The 16,888-nt window shown below is 45.1% G+C and overlaps 1 protein-coding gene and 1 long non-coding RNA gene across 3 annotated transcripts in view; both read right to left on the reverse strand.

Annotated features, from left to right (window-relative positions):
• The window catches only part of kcnc4 (potassium voltage-gated channel, Shaw-related subfamily, member 4), a 46,474-nt gene extending 39,777 nt beyond the window's left edge, over positions 1-6,697 (reverse strand). The window contains exon 1 of one of the 2 annotated variants that reach the window (XM_035382141.1): positions 4,782-6,697. In XM_035382141.1, the coding sequence (XP_035238032.1) occupies positions 4,782-5,396 (615 nt within the window). In that variant the 5' untranslated portion in view covers positions 5,397-6,697. Of the gene's footprint in view, positions 1-3,830; positions 3,880-4,781 lie in introns of those variants that run through there. The other variant, XM_035382143.1, reaches the window with a different exon arrangement.
• A 5,599-nt stretch (positions 6,698-12,296) lies between these two features.
• On the reverse strand, positions 12,297-14,410 carry LOC118208518. Its single transcript, XR_004761578.1, has 3 exons — positions 14,331-14,410; positions 12,732-12,804; positions 12,297-12,394 (listed from the first exon to the last, which is right to left on the reverse strand). It is a non-coding gene; the product is annotated as an uncharacterized LOC118208518 (long non-coding RNA).
• Positions 14,411-16,888: the final 2,478 nt, after the last annotated feature.

The raw sequence follows: 16,888 nt of genomic DNA on the forward strand, positions 1-16,888 counted from the left end.
AAATATGCTAAAAATAAATCCATGAATAAACTTCATGAACAACAGTGGTGAAAGCCTCCACTTCTCAGGCAGTGCAATTCAACAATTCACCATCTATATGCTGACCAGATTGCTACTCCAATATAGGGGCCATGAAAGAGGGCTCCTCTTATGGGCTGACTCTTTTTACGTGTAAAGTATCCTTAGCTGTCCAGCTTCAATGGACTCAATTGCTGCTCCACAAATGAAAACTCAAGCTAGCCTTACTGCACTTGCATACAGTCATACACATACATAGTCAGGATCTGGTGGCCATCTGATTTTTTTAAACCAAGACATCGTTCCCCCAGACGGCACACTGACAAAAGAGACACAGCGACGATGTTGTTGCCCTGTTGCTTTTCTGTCTGTGGGAGGTAGCAGTGACCTAGCGTGGAGGTAGTTTGCCCATTGGGAAGACGTTGCAGCTCTGGCCATCACTTTGATACAAGTGAATCTTGGGAATCTCAATTATCCACCAGAACTTTTCCCAGAACTCTGCAGGCTCTTTTAGGTGCTTCTTAGAACACTGTAACCTGCCCATCCTGTTTTTGCATCAAAATCGTGGTTTGCATCTTGCAATGTAGCCTCTGTATTTCTGCTCATGAAGTCTTCTGTGGACAGTAGTCACTGACAGATTCACATCCGCTTCCTGAACACTGTTTTTGATCTGTTGGACAGCTGTTTGAGGGGTTTTTTTTATTATGGTTTCTTTGATAATCAACTATAGAGGTCTTTGGCCTACCAGGCCCTTTGTGATTTCTGAGCTCACCCGTTGCTCTCTCTTCTTACTTACGTTCCAAATAGTTCATTTTGTTTAGCCTAAGGTTTACCCAACATCTATGACAGTTTTTTCCCCATTTCTCAGCCTCATAATGGCTTCCTTGACTTTCATCGCAACAGCTCTGGTCCTCATGCTGACAAATACAAATAACAGACTCCAAAGGAAATCAAATGACTAGACTCAAAACTGAAAGCTCTTATACCTGCACTAAGGAAGCAATTGAACACACTCGACTAGTCAGAAAAACATGACACCATTTGTCCCAGACATCATGAATTATGACATTATGAAATGGGGGGCAGGGGTATTTTAAATTACTGTCATTTCTACATGCTGAAACCAAAAATTGTGGAGTACAGAGACAAATCATATTGTGGAGTACAGAGACAAATCATATTGTGGAGTACAGAGACAAATCATATTACATATACAGTATATATATATTGTCCCAAGCATGTTGGAGCTCACTGTTGGTATCTGCCATCATAATTTCTGTGTTTGGCAACTGTTGTTTATGCTGCTTGGACCCCAGGAATTGCTGCTTGCAGCTATATTTTTGCATTGATTTTTTACGAAGACACAGTCACAAGGATTTTTACAGAAAAAGAAAAAAAAAGGATCAACAAGACTCAGAGAATAAGAACACAACAGATGGCAGTGAGAGAGAACATCACAGCTGAGTCTTTTAGCTTCACAGGGCTGTAGCTGTTCACATATGTCCCATTGTCATATACAGCTGACCGGAAAAGTGAGGAGGTTGCCTTCCACACCATTAAAGCGGGATACAAGCGCATAAAAGCCTTAATGGACTGAGTCTCCCCTTCCTTCGCACAGAAGAAAGAATGATAAAGCTTTTCCGATTAAAAGCCTTTCTAATTAAAGGTTTCTATATGAGGGCTTCTAATTTCAATGACTGTATGTTTAATACCATGCAATATGTTCTGTTAAATGCATCTGTTCAACTAACACAATTATCTGTCTCCTTGTTTGGAACATAATAGCGTGAACTTAAACTGTCTTAACCTGCCTCTAGCACTGTTAATGAATAAATATGCATGTGTCAAGAAGTGTATTAAAACATGTTTCATTGTGCACAAGAAATTATTGGAGTTTGCTCTCTGTTATGGTACTCCTTCAGAATTGACTGGTTTTAGATGGTGTGGTGTGAAAGTGTGACTTGTTTCTTTGTTGCTTACTATTCTGTGTGAAACAAGTTATTTTCTGTTGTAACGGGGGATTTATACAACTTACTAATGAAATCTAAATCTTCTGCATATCATTGGTGAACTTCAACTTATGTACACAATGTATTATCTGTGCTTTTTCTAGAATAGTGAATGTGCGTGTGCCCTGTTTTTACGCAGTATTTTTTACCCTTTTGCACCGTTTTTAATGTTGACTCTGAAATGAGATTTTTTTGCCGTTGAATGAGGTTGTCCTCTGATTATGGACAGACCCTTCTGGTCCCTTCTGGTTTGTATGAGCGATCAGAGATCTAGTAAGAATACCTAACACAGAAAAATGTGTTTTGCGCGCAAGTGAACTGTGCCCTTAAAACAGGCTTAACCAAAATGCAACAGCTGGAAGTGGGTCTGCGTCCAAAAGCAGGTCGCTAATGTGACCCAAAGGGGCCCAGACTGCTGTATACAGGCTGAAAGCCTGTGGCGCTGGACCCTGACTCCGACTGAATCGAGTAGCGATATTCATTCAGCATTTAGCGGGACTATCCTAGCCAAGGCCCCAGTGTCTTACACCCTGACAGCGCAGGAACGCTGAGGACAAAGTCGCTCTGTCGTGCTCCGTCTGCGGGTGGTACCGGCGACGTAGCATGGAGGTAGTTCGCCTACTGGGCGCCCTTTCCTCATACTGTTCCTACGGACACTTCGGGAAGGCGAGAAATCAAATCTAACACACTGATACCACACAGAAAATGCATTAACGGTCAGCAGGATTTTTTGGATCAACAGTGGCAAAAAGCATTATGAAAATCACAAATTAGCAATAAACCCCCTTCTCCCCTTCGCAAAAGAAAATTGGTCCATAAATTCTCTGGATTCGGCGCTCCCTGTCACCGTGATTCTAAGCCTAAGGAGTTGCCAAAGCTGCTCTTAAATCCGTAATTGTCTCCCACTGACAGATGCGGGAGAGAGACAGTCGAGGCTATATGTACCGCCATCATCGAAACACCGGTTTCTGTTCTGTCCAATTCTCCGTCTCCCTTCCTCACATTGTTAGCACACGGGGACCCATTATGACGTGCACAAAAAAGGGCGACTACAACAAAACTGACAGATAGCAGAATCCCACTGAAGAACAATTTCTACCTTTATTTGACTGTGAACGAAAACCGGCAAGAATGCAATTCAATGTCAGTCGCGAGTCATCGGAGCTGAACAGACTGGCGCCTGACTGGATTTTAACGGGAAACCAGCAACAGGTGAGGCTCAGTGCCCATGCTCTTGTGAGCGGTCTCTGATAGAGGCGTGTATTTACTGGTAGCACCGTTCTTCTCATTCTCCTCCGAGTTTGCTGGGAAAAGGCCTGCGCCCCTCACCCATCTTACACCTGTACCCGTCCCCCAGTCTTGCACAGTATCCTACAGCCTGACTCCACAGAGATGAGCCGTGACTGGTTAAGAGCTGAAATAGAGCTAACTATTCCACAGCTTCGCTTCAGAGAGCACTTTCAATCTCCACAGTAATCCACACAACCCCGTGCTCTGCAATTACGCTGGGAATCAAACATCCCCCTTACACACACACACAGCAGACGAACACACCCGCAATTAAAAGCATTCGTGCACTGGAAGGCACGTAGCCTACATACACACCGATTTCTCGTGACGAACACCCACCACAGTTCGCGACAGGTGAATTCCATTTCCTTCAATTCGGCCTGGCAGAATGCCACGTAATTGAACGGATCACTTTTCGCTTGCTTTTATAGGCCTACTCAATGAAAGGACCCCGCCTTCTAGACAGCACTGTGATTTATAATAAGATACTGGCACCAAAAACGTCTGCCGCACCTGAAAGCATAGTTCATCAAGCTATAAATAAAGACAGTGAGAGACGTAGCTGGGACACATTGCAGCCAGGAACTGATTTGTTGTGGTTGTTGTGCGAGGTAGCCTACTTTCTTTATACGTGTTAACACTTCGCTTAAACGATACAATTGACTACCAAACAAGTTTTAAAATAGATGCAGTCGTAGGGTCATTAAGCAGTTTAGCCTTGAATTGAAAAATTAACGGATTCAATTTACTGCACGTCAATTAGTGACAAATTTGGTCGGCTTTCACAGTGCAGAGTCAATGACAAAAACCCCCGTTCTGTTAATGGCGAAGAACCCGTTTCTGAATGGAAAGTAAATTCTATTCAGTGGGTTATGCTGGGAGGAGCGCGTTCATTCATCTCACGCCAGGTAGCCTCAACGGCATCGCTTAATTCTCTTTCGTGTAGGCTACAGATCTGGAGCGACATTATAACGCCTATAATCTCTTCATTACTAATAATGTAACTTAGACAATGGCACGATATAATTATATTTAATAATATTAAATAATTTATGGGCTCATAGTGAATCCTTTTATAAATATACATACGGACGAAAAGCAACGCTATTGTCGTGAGTGCATCAAAACACTCACAATCAATAAGTCATTTCAATGATAATCCACTTTTAGCACGCCTGCGTTGTTTCCAATGGTAACCCAAAGAGGAAAGAGGCTCGTCTGCGCCTCTCCCTGCCTCTAAGCAAATCACTCACGAATAGCCTACCTGATATAACATTTTAAATACAATAATAATATGTATGACATTTCCGTTACAGTAGGGTAAACGCACATATCAGTTCGGCAGCTCCACAATACGATAATATTTTGCAAAAAGAAAAAAGCCCAAACACCTGTTGATCGCTTTCCCTCGCATTAGTGTAGCACAATCGCTTACAAATACCAAAGGACAGAAGGAACACCTACCCTGGCAGCTCTGGATGAGTATGGATCCTCAAAAAGTGCCCATATCTTTGGTTGCCAAACTTGGCGGCAGCCCCGCGATCTGTCCGGGCAGTCCTCGATGCCAAAGCGCCTCGGCAATTCCCTGTCATCGTCGGTGTCGTCCGGGTCCGGAGGTTCGAATATATCGAGTGCTTCCTCTGCATCCCTGTGCTGGCGGTATGTCATCCAGCAGCAAGGCTCCACGTCCGTCTCATCTATGCCCCAAAACGCCAACTCCTCCTCGAACAATGGCCCGCAAACATCGGCCGGGCAATGGAGCTTGCCAGTCCGGTAATAGTTCAATACGTAGGCGAATATTCCCGGGTGACGGTCGAAAAAGAACTCGTTTCCTGGGACCTGGCCGGTGTCCGCATCCGAGTTCGCCTGGGTGTCGGGATCGGCGAGCCAGGCCAGGCGGGTCCCCGGGAGGGTCCTAAGAGTGCTCTTGTAGGTTTCGTGTCGCGTGCCACCGACGTTGATGACTATTTTGTCCGAGTCTTCCCCCCTGGCCATCTCTTCCTTCAGACATGTTTTAGACGGAGGTTTGTTGCCAGACTTGCGCCCACGGTAAGACGAAACACACACCGAGCTGATCATAGATTTAGACGGAAAGACTGACCTTTGAAAACACCCTTTTCTTTTTGGTTTTACTTGATGACACCCCTTTTGCTACTAAATCCACTGTGATTCCACTAAGAAAGGTGTGACAAAGGTCAGGTCTCAAATTAATGGGTTGCTATGATCCGAATCATGTGTCCATTCAGACATAATAGAAATTATGCTGTTTAAAATAGGAAAAAAATAGCCACAGACGCTATAGGCTAATATTTCATTACAGCTCACGAGTTTAATGTAGGAATAATCTGGAATTTAAAAAAAACTATTTTACAAATATGATTTAAATTGTAAATGGAACACGTAATTAGTCCGCTGTATTTGGAAAAGTGATGATGAAATCCGAATGTCAAAATATCAGTAAAATAAAATTGAAGGGGAAAATAATCCAGTGGAACGGTGCCTATAATTTGATTATCGTCCCAAATGAAGCAACAGCCTTGGAACATTCAAGTTACTTCTAGTTGCTTCCAGCTATACCAGGTCCTTTCGCCCAGAACACTTTGCGACCTATGAGTAGTTTTCGGAAATGATCAAATAAGAACTATGTCTTTTAGAATCCCTGAATAAAGGTGCATTTGTAAACAAGTAGCACGGCAATTATTCAGTCTTTACGGATAAAGTAAATTACGCAAATGTCTCACGTTCGTTAACTAAACTCTCCGTCGACACTGAATGAAATGCCAAAATCCATTTAGCCAGAGGAAATATAGTTTCAAAGAGACGTGGAGCAAACTGCACAGATGCGTGTAATGTTCTTTTTGATGCCTGCATCCAGCATTCCATCTATTGCTTGTTTGAGAAAAAACGCAACACAGACTGGAATCGGTTTGAAGATGAACGCGCGAGGTTGTTTTCCACCAAAGGATCTGTTGCTTCTCCTCAAGTATCTTCCCTCCCCATAATCAGACGACACAATCCAGAGGGATATTTTGTGCAACAGCAATGGAATTAACTCTTTCTTTGCCGTCTCGGTCTCATCAAAGGGTCATCATGCGCGTTTTAAATAGGAAGAGCGTCATTGTACCACTTCCCTATTGGCTGGGAAATTGATGCAGAAATAAATGGATGCGAAATGTTTAAATTCCTCCGATCCATTATCCACCATGTTATTGATATCTAATATATTGTTACTTCTGTTTAAAGATCATAGCCTCCCATTCCAGAGAAAAAAAACGCCTTCACATAAGATCCATCAGCAACTGGTGTGCTGTGTTGGGCATTGTGTCGCCCAAACACTGCTTCTCTGAGCGAAAGCTTTGTTAACCCGATGAATGACTGCAATCAATCGCCACTGAAGATCACAGACAGCGAGGTGTTCAGGAGCGAGTAATCTCACTTTAACAGAAGCGCTTATCACATGTCTTATATTTGGCGCGATTCGTTTGATTACAAAACATTTTGTTAAATTCAATGGTATTTTGCAGCTCGGCGATTATGACAAGAACATGTAATCAAATGATTAACAATTGTTCAGCGCCATTATGCTTTCAAGAGACAAAAACGCCGCTGTTCATGTTATTAATACTTACTGGAGGCTGTGTTTTCCGATCTGATCAGAAGCAGGGCGTGTGAAGTGTAGGGCCAAATTTACTTAGAAACTCTTCAAGGAGATGGACCAAAGAAGTGGGCAGAGGGCTGGTATCTAACAATTAACTTGACGCTTTCTTAACTTATACTTTCAATGTATATATTTTATGTGTATGCTTGGTTGTACTGTAGAACAAAAAACAATAATATGTTTATTATATGAATGGCGTAGTGCCCTAATTTCTCTCCAAAATCTTGAATACCTGCCATAAAATAAATACATGATATACACAGGGATAAACAGCTCTCATAATTATAATGTGGCAGCTGATTTCTGTCTGATCTCCTACAGCCTTGATTCAGCCTTTGAAAAACAAAGATAAGAAAAGAGTGTAAAGTAAGAGCAAAAGGCATGCATTTCTTTACAAATGTGTATTTGGCCTTTATATTGGGTAAGTTCTTACATTTCATCCATCCATCCATCATCTTATCCTGAGCAGGGTTGCAGGGGTTGCTGGAGCCTATCCCAGCATGCATTGGGCAAGAAGCAGGATTAGATCCCGGACTGGCCACGCGGACACGGAGAGAACTCCACACAGACAGGCCCCGGCCGAGATTCGAACCCTCGACCTTCTTACTGTGAGGGGGCTACCCACTGCACCACCGTGGCCCCCAATTCTCACATTTGTAAATTACAAACATGCAGGAGAGCTGCTCAGAATTATGTAATTGACACATGCATAACATTTCTGTCTGACTGACAAAATCAGATAAAAGTGAGTATCTTGAGTATGGAGCACGTCAATTTGCAACCTCACCCAACCAAAATTGAGTATGGAGCACGGCAATTTGCAACCTCATCCATCCAAAATTGAGTAAGGAGTATGTCAATTTGCAACCTCATCCATCCAAAATTGAGTATGGAGCATGCCAATTTGCAACCTTAACCAAACATTTTGAAATGTCAAGAGTATGTTCAATGTTCTGTTGCTATTACAGATGTCCTTTTACATTTCATGAAAGAATGATCAATTTTTTAAGAATCAATTTTATATGAAATTCAAGCTTGTGTGTTATTTCCCTCGATTGTAATGGTAGCCTAAGGGAAACTGAGAAAAAGAGGGGGCCAAAACAAGTGTCGTCCTCCCAGCAACTGTTTTCTTCTTCTGTTGTTTCATGGCAGCATCACAAAATGAAACTTGGCACTTGTGGTTAATAGTGTGGTCGGCTTTGCACCTGTACTGTGCTCTGTTTAATGGCACCATTAACAATACTCTGGAGTTTAATGGAAAATAAATCCAGTGCTTGCAGATCCAGACTAGTGCATACGGAATAAGGAACGAAGACACCCTATTGGACAGACGGCCTGTATGTGTGGTGGTGCAGACCAATGTTCACTGCTCTCTGGAGTTCAGCCGGTGGAATGAGACACCACTCTTCCTTGAGAAAGTCAGGCACCTCGCGCTTAATTAACATAAGTGGAGAACACTGTTCTTGACGTCATTCCAGAATGTCAGCGGTCTCCTCACAGTAAGGAGTTTCCTGGGCTCAAATTCTGCTCTGGGCCTTCCTGTGTGGAGTTTGCACGTTCTCCCCATGTCCGTGTGGGTTTCCACCCGCAGTCCAAAGACACGCAGACAGGCTAATTGGAGACTCTAAATTGCCCATAGGTGTCAGTGAATGCTGCATGTTATGCTTCTTAAACTCTCAGGAGTCTACTCATGCCATTCACTTGGTTGAGGCCATTATCATTATCACTCTGAAAGACACAGATCGTATTTATTCAAGGAATTGCCCGCACCCTAGCACAACGAGGGACTCCCCACGTCATGTGACAGGAAGTTAAAGGTACACTAAGCCAACAGTAATGTAATTTCACACACATTTATTGGCAATCTTTCTTACTAATTGCATTTTAATGCAATATGATGAATCATTCTCCAGCCTTTTCATCTCTTCTTTATCTGTGGATAGCTATCTATATCCCATGTGCCAGGTTCCACTGGATCACTGGTTGAATGCCTGCTCACTGGACCTGGAGGATGACACTCGACTGTTTCTCTCCTTTCCTCCCCCACCTGACACACAGGTCCACTCACACGCGTCAGCCTGCCCTGTGACATCACATCCTGGATGAACAGCTGATACCTGAAACTTAATCTGGCCGTGACTGAGCTACGCTACATCCCTGCCAAGTCCTCGTCTCCGGCAGGACCTCTCCAGACAGCACTGTAATAACTGCCACTCTGGTTGCCAAGAACCTCGGAGTGATGCTCGACAGCAGCCTGACCTTCGTTGAGAACGCTGGTGTTGGTGAGCCGGGCCTCCAGATTCTTCCTCTGCAACATCTGTGAAATCCACCCCCGTTTCACCGACTCAATACGTCAAGTCACGCAATGTAAAGAGTCCCTTGTTCATAGGATGGTACGGATTTCAGGGTGCAGGAAGTTCATTGAATAGGCATGGATGGGTTGTGATTAATTAACGAATACAGACACAACACTACAGAATCACCACCACCAGCGCGACCCTGTGGGAACACTGCTGTGTTTCTGTTTTCACTACCTGCACGTAGTACAGTCATTCTGGCTCAGTTATTCCTGAATTTATCCACACAAACCACACGATGAATGCAACAGATTTGTGTGTTATACTTGAGTGTGAGTTTTCGCTTGACTTACTGTATAACTCAATAATCCGAAATGCCATTTCAGGAATGTCATAAATTCATCTGAGCAGGAAAGACTCTGGGGTGCTGGTTCACTGTTTTATATATTTCACACCTGGACAACTGTAATTCTTTGTTTACTGAATCACTGAACAATAAACCTGGAGCTGATTTTCATACAACCTTCATTTACATTTTCACACATGCCTTCAAACAACCAGCCCTGAACTGATTTAGACTGATTTGGACCATGTTTGTGATGATGTTTCACACTCTGTGCTGGCCAAAGGAGGATGAGTCTGGCTCATTACAAGGCTTCTTCTTATATCCCACCAAGGGTGACTGTCATTTTATAGGCCTGGTTTTGTGTGGGTTTAGGCCTTGATATGCTGTGAAGCACTTGTGAAAAATATTTAGTAAAATTAATTTCATAAATATATTTTAACCTGATGTGTCATCGTAAAAACTTTTAAAGCCTCTCCAAAACATTTTCTTTTCATTGAACTTTCTGTGCAGCTGTAATTGACTGTTAACACAGATTTATCTCTGAATTTTCTATTTATTTTTAACTGTTCACCCCCTTAGGACACCTTAGTGTGAGCTGTACTAAATAAAAATTTTAAATTTATTTTGATTAACCAACTTTTAAAAATAGTTTTCACTTTTCCCTCAAAGTTTTCCTGGTTCATACTTGAATGAATCCCCAAGTCTTCAGCCATGTTATAAAATGGAAAAATTATGGAAAATTATCTGAAGCTGTCTCAGTTTGAAACTTAATTTGAAACAAAATTGGAGGCTATAATTATAGTTGTCATATTTAACATGAAATCGGCAGGTAATTTGAAAAATCATTTAACCTTATGCAATCAGTTTTCTTTGTTATGCTCAGTGAGGCATTATATTGCAATGCCTTTGAAAATCAAGTTAACTGGAATATATTTGAGTTGATTAATTACGAAAACTGATTACACACTTCAGTTCCTGGACCTCAAAAATGCTAAATGATATGGAAAATGATTGCCGTGCTTCTTAATTTTGATTGTAATTTAATGGATTCAGTGCAAATTTGTTGTGAGACTACAGTATATGCTAAATCAGTATGTCAACGAAAAGTTATATGACAATACACTGTGGGTGAATCAGTAAAAACTCAAATGAATATCAAATTATCAATATCTAATTATCATAATGCATGGATGTTTAACATCTTAGCAAGCATGGCACTTGGTTGGATTCATTCTAAAATATCGCCATCTGTTGGAGTTACAATATATGACAATTTGTGATGATAATTCTTTCATATTTAGAGAAAAGAAAAAATGCATTTCCAGAGTTGCTCGCTTAAATGCTGCATCAGCGCCCCCTACAGCAACTATTGGCACCTACAGGTTACAATCACAAAGATTAGCCGACTCTGGGAAGTGACGCACACAGAATAAATAACCCGTCGCTACTCAAATGAGAGAGAACAAGTAAACCATTAAGGTTGTTTATGTGAGAAGCATAAAAGCATAAAACACAGGCAAACCTGTTTTTAAGTCAAACTGTAGATTTGTTTGTTACTTAACTGAAAATCCTATTTTGTGAATGTAATATGTACACTTACCGCTTTCACTTTTTAAACTAAAATATCATAAACTTCCTCACTGAAATAAACTTGCAGTGTCGAGTGCGTTGGTGCATAGATAACAAACGTAGTGAAACTATGCAGAACACAGTGCACAGCGTTTCCACTCACTATGGAGATCATCAACTAGCTTTTCCCAAAGCAGCAGAATCTGGTTCAGAATAAAAGAGAAAAATTGAAGTGACGGCTGTGGGTTTTGGTCTTAGACTGATGTCTGGTCCTGAAAATTCCTGAAACGGCTCTCTTCAGTGTGCTCGGCAAGAGTCGGTTGGTTTCTTTTTTTATTAAAACAAATAGAATACAGAGAACTCTCAAAAATTACATATAGCCTACATCAAAGGAAAGAAACATTGACAGTAAGGAAGGTGAAATACTGCAGAGAGTGAACACTGGGAAAGAATAAGGAGAAAAATACGCTTTATAAGTCTTATAAAGATCCTAAATTACATGTCTCCAGTCCGTCGGTTTCCAGTACTGTCAGAGGTGGGCGGGGCGGGGCAGAGGTGGGGGTGGGGGAGGGGGAGCAGGGCAGAGGTGGGCGGGGCAGGGGTGGGGGAGGAGGGGCAGGGCAGAGGCGGGCGGGGCAGAGGTGGGGGTGGGGGAGGGGGAGCAGGGCAGAGGTGGGCGGGGCAGGGGTGGGGGAGGGGGGCAGGGCAGAGGTGGGCAGGGGCGGTTGGGTCTAGGTGGGGATGGGGAGCAGGGCAGAGGTGGGCGGGGCAGGGGTGGGGGAGGGGGGGCAGGGCAGAGGTGGGCAGGGGCGATTGGGTCTAGGTGGGGAGGGGGAGCAGGGCAGAGGTGGGCGGGGCAGGGGTGGGGGAGGGCAGGGCAGAGGTGGGCAGGGGCGGTTGGGTCTAGGTGGGGAGGGGGAGCAGGGCAGAGGTGAGCAGGGGCGGTTGGGTCTAGGTGGGGAGGGGGGGCAGGGCAGAGGTGGGGGAGGGGGAGCAGGGCAGAGGTGGGCGGGGCAGGGGTGGGGGAGGGAGGGCAGGGCAGAGGTGGGCTGGGGGCGGTTGGGTCTAGGTGGGGAGGGGGAGGGTGGGGGCTGGACCACACCCCTTCATTCCCGCCCCTCAGAGACACTGCAGCAGCAGAGGGAGCGCTTCAGGGCAGTCCAAACCCTGCCGAAGAACCTCCACACTGCACTCTTCCTTCCCCGCTCTGAGAAAAAGACGGATTCCCTTCATCGTTCATGTCAACCGCAAAACCCCAGAGTCCAGTTTAATCAGACGATCCTAGGAAACCAGTCACCCTGAACCGTTTTAGCGAGGCAGCTATCTGCTCAAGGACTCACTGGTCCTTACATTTAAGTTAAGCAGTTAAGCTTGAGAATACTCAATTAATGTAGTAGAATAATCATTTTGGTTTCACAGTGCATTTTCTGGATTTAACTCAGCAAGGGGCTACTATTTGAGTATTAATATTTCCATAGTGAATGTAAAAGGAAGAGATAAATGTCAGTGCTATCCATCCAGAGCACAAGATCTGGGACACTCACTCTGTGGGCGGTCCCCTGGCTGACAGTCTCCCTCCGCAAGCCCCTCTGGCCCCTTCTGTGCATCCACAGCACACTGTAACAAGACACGCACGACTTCACGATATGGTAAATGGTAAATGAACTGCATTTATATAGCGCTTTTATCCAAAGCGCTTTACAATTGATGCCTCTCATTAGCCAGAGCAGTTAGGGGTTAGGGGTTAGGTGTCTTGCTCAAGGACACTTCGACACGCCCAGGGCGGGGTTTGAACCGGCAACCCTCCGACTGCCAGACAATCGGTCTTACCTCCTGAGCTATGTCGCCCCCCAAATTAACTCTACTCGTACTTGCTCATTTTAATATCTAGACACTTTACATTACATTACATTACAGGCATTTAGCAGACGCTCTTATCCAGAGCGACTTACACAACTTTTACATAGCATGATATACATGCTGATATACCCAACCAAATACAAACAACATGAAGTAAAATTAAATCTCATTTTTAACTGTTATGTTACGAAATGTTAAGAAATCAGTATAATGCACGAACACGGATATATGCCACAAGTGCTTGCATCACTGCAATGGCTGGAAACAGATGAACCGCAAACAAGGCTACGTTCTTTACTATCAATCCACTCACTGTAATGATTATTATTTAAATTTGTTTTCTTTCATGTTCAATAACTGAGAGTTTATTGCCGTTTCCCAGCCAGCAAGCTAGATAATGCTATTTTGCCAAGCACCATACCAATATTACTAGTACTAACTAAGGACATAAAACTGAACAGCATAGACTCCATTGGAAGCCAGTTAAATGTACATTTCAGATGCTAAGCAGGCACTTGTACACAATGAAACTTCCACAGGTTATATTTTTTTATATCAAGTCCATATTTACCGTCAGTTATTTTCTGAAGCAATTCAGATAAAGCAGCTTTCTCAAGGGTACAATAGCTATTCCTCATGCAGGAATGAAAGCTACAAACTATTTTATAAGTCCAGTTCCCAAGCCATTCTGCTATACTGCTGGGCAGTTTAGTGCATTTTACAATTTACAATACTGCCCGCCAGTTTATTAAACTGTAACGTTCATCCTTAGAAAGCGATTAGATGCCATAATCTGAGGTGCCGCTGTTTTTGCACTTTCACTGAGTGAACCCATAGTGCAGGGATCCCAAACTTTTTTCTGATGCGATCTCTAATGAACGCACACAAAATTTATGCGACCCTAACACTCCACCTACTCTCACACCTCATACCTAACAACACCCTTTAGCTGTGACTGGTGATACACCACCACCTCTCGTGCCTCATTATTACAGTTTTGCTGTTGCGATGTTTGACGTGCAGTATCCTATATTCACATATTTTAAAGAGACAAAAAATGTTAAAAATTGTGCTAATTTTTTTTTCTTTTATTTTCCACAAAATTTTCAGGTGACCCCATGCTCAAATCAGGCGACCCCATATGGGGTTGTGACCCACAGTTTGGGAACCCCTGCCATAGTTTCTCCTGGGTTAAAACTGAAACACACTGAATGATTATGAAGCGCATGTAAGGTTTGTTTCTGTCTGTTTCCCAGGGCGAAAGCACTGCGCCCAGTACTTACAGCATCTTCCATCGCCCTCTCCTCCATCACATCCACCTGTGAGGCTGCAGTTCCCAGATCGGCCAGCGGGGGCTCCAGCTTTTCTGCCGGTTCCACTTCCTTGCCCTCTGTCGCCCCGGCGACGGCGTCTCCTCCGCGCTCCATCACTGTCATGCCAGCGTTGGGGACGGCAGCGGTGATCGCCGTGGAGACGGCGGTGGTGTCGCGGGTCTGCTGTGGGCCAGTTACATTAACGCTTTAGTCATTTAGCAGGCGCTCCCATACAGAGCAACTTCAACACGCTTCACAAACACGGCATGATCAGCGATATTTAATGAAGCAGACTAAGGGGCCTAACTGCAGTGTCTCACCTGGGAAACAAAGCGATGGCGCATGTGCATAAGCCCAGGTGCCTAACCATTATGATGCTATACTGCCCGCCAGTTAAACTGTATTGTTAAACTGTTACCTGCAACTCCCTCTGCTCCATCACAACCACCTGTGGGACTGCAGTTCCCAAATTGTCCAGCGGGGGCTCAGCTGAGTCATCCTGCCTTTCTGCTGATTCCACTTCTTCAGTCGCTGTTGCCCCAGCGACGGCCTCCTCCCCAAGTGCCGGCAATGCCATGGCAGGGCTGGGCGAGGCGTGTGCAGCGTGGCAGAGCCGTCTGATCTCCACGGTGACCGCTGTGGCTATGGCAGCGGCGGTGCGGGTTTCCTTGGTGCACAGCGCCCCCTTCAGGGCCTGAGCGGAACCCGCGTTCCTCTGCAGCTCAGTGAGAACCCAGGCCACCACTCTGGCCCGGGTAGCCCACGGGAACTCCACGGTCAGGTGGACGTCAGCGCGGACCTCGCAGAGCACGGAGATCACCGTGCCAACGGCCATGCCGCTGAGCAGCCTCATGTCCGTCTCCTCTGTAGCTCCGCCTCCAGCCCCGCCCTCATCCATTATGACCTGGAACAGGCAGGCGACCGTGTCCAGTACCACGTCTGGCAGGGCCTGCGGACGGGAGGCGGGCGGGTACGCCAGCTCGTGGATAATGTCCTTCAGTGCCCGCTGGACAACGGCGCGGGCATCGAAACGAGGCGGGTATTTAGTGTAAAAGTACTGATAATGCAGGGCGAAGGCACTGGGGGGTACAACGCCAGCATTTCCACACTGCCTGCAGAGAGAGAGAGAGAGAGAGAGAGAGAATGACAGAAGCATGTTTCATCAGGTTCACAAAATAACAGGTCAGACTATGAACAGGGAAATAAAGCATACTTAACCCTATGAAGAGTAGGCTTTTTTGGAACGTTTTTTTTTTTTTCTCAAAATTTTAAGCCAGTGTCCTGGAACTCCACTGCTTTCAATCACCAGTAGTGATTTTTACATAAAGCATTATATTTGTGATCTTACACCTTGAATTGTCAAGAACATCAAATTTCAGTGGCAGACAGGAGTTCCACTGGGTTCCCCTGTAATGTGCGAGAGAAGAATATTCGGCCTCGTGCTTACAGTGCGTGGGGAATGAGTGGGCAGGGCCAACAGACAGGGCCACAGCTAGCATCGAGGACACCGGGCTCCTGTCCTGTTAATTTCATTCTTTAGTGAGAGCATCAGGTGCAGTTCATTTAGTGGGGGGGGGGGGGGGGGGGGTAACGGTCCCGGTCACGCCCCTGCTTACAGGTCAGCGAGAGCGGCCAGGTGGGGGTCCTGGCCGGTGGGCAGCTGTGGGCCGGGGGGGGGGCTCGGTCTCTGGCTCCCGCCCGGGCTCGGCCCGCGGGCTCGTTTACAGGCTCTGGAGGCGTAGCTCACGATCTCCAGCAGCTTGAGCCGGACGTTCACCTCCCAGGTCTGTGTTCAGGAGGCACGGGGCATGAGCCCCCCCAATCAGTGGGCGGGAGAAGCATGCATTTTACCGCTACTGCTGCCTGCACCACAGGTCACATGACCTTCCGGTGGGCTCCCTGGTGAGTGACCCCCAGAGTGGCGAAACCCCTCTCATCCCAAATCTACAGCCAAATTTGTGTCACCCATGGGACAGCCAGTCAGCTGCCATAGTCTGGATTCAACACCACACAGGGGGCCCATCCACACACTAGAGCAGTGCCTTAACAGTGAGGTCCACAAAGCAGCATATGCTTATGCTCAACAGTGGCCGTTGCCAGGGATATCACAAAGACTTTCTTGTGCACAAAATTCTCCACCTTGTGGAAGCCTATTGCCACCTGTGCGGCCTATATTTACGTTAGAACACGGCATGTGCAAGGCCCAGGTTCTTTACCAGGTAGATCAGGTCATCCTTTCTGTCTGAATCTTCCCTCTGGAATCTAAACACAAAAAGGCGGTGCCTTAATCCCAAAAGAAAGGTTTTGTGATGAGTAACACGTGTAACTTACACATTTCATAATAAGGTGAGACCCACTGCTATCTGCCGCCTAAAACTGATGCTATTCCCACGTTTGATGATGCAAGACTGTTATAGCCTGGGTGAAAAGCTCCATGATTTTTACGCACCTTTCCTTGATGATATTTTGATCTCTGGAGATCATCCATGCCTTCATGTCTTCGATCGTGACATACCAGGGGATCAGAC

This window comes from Anguilla anguilla, chromosome 11, assembly GCF_013347855.1.
Source record: "Anguilla anguilla isolate fAngAng1 chromosome 11, fAngAng1.pri, whole genome shotgun sequence".
Classification (NCBI taxonomy): Eukaryota; Metazoa; Chordata; class Actinopteri; order Anguilliformes; family Anguillidae; genus Anguilla; species Anguilla anguilla.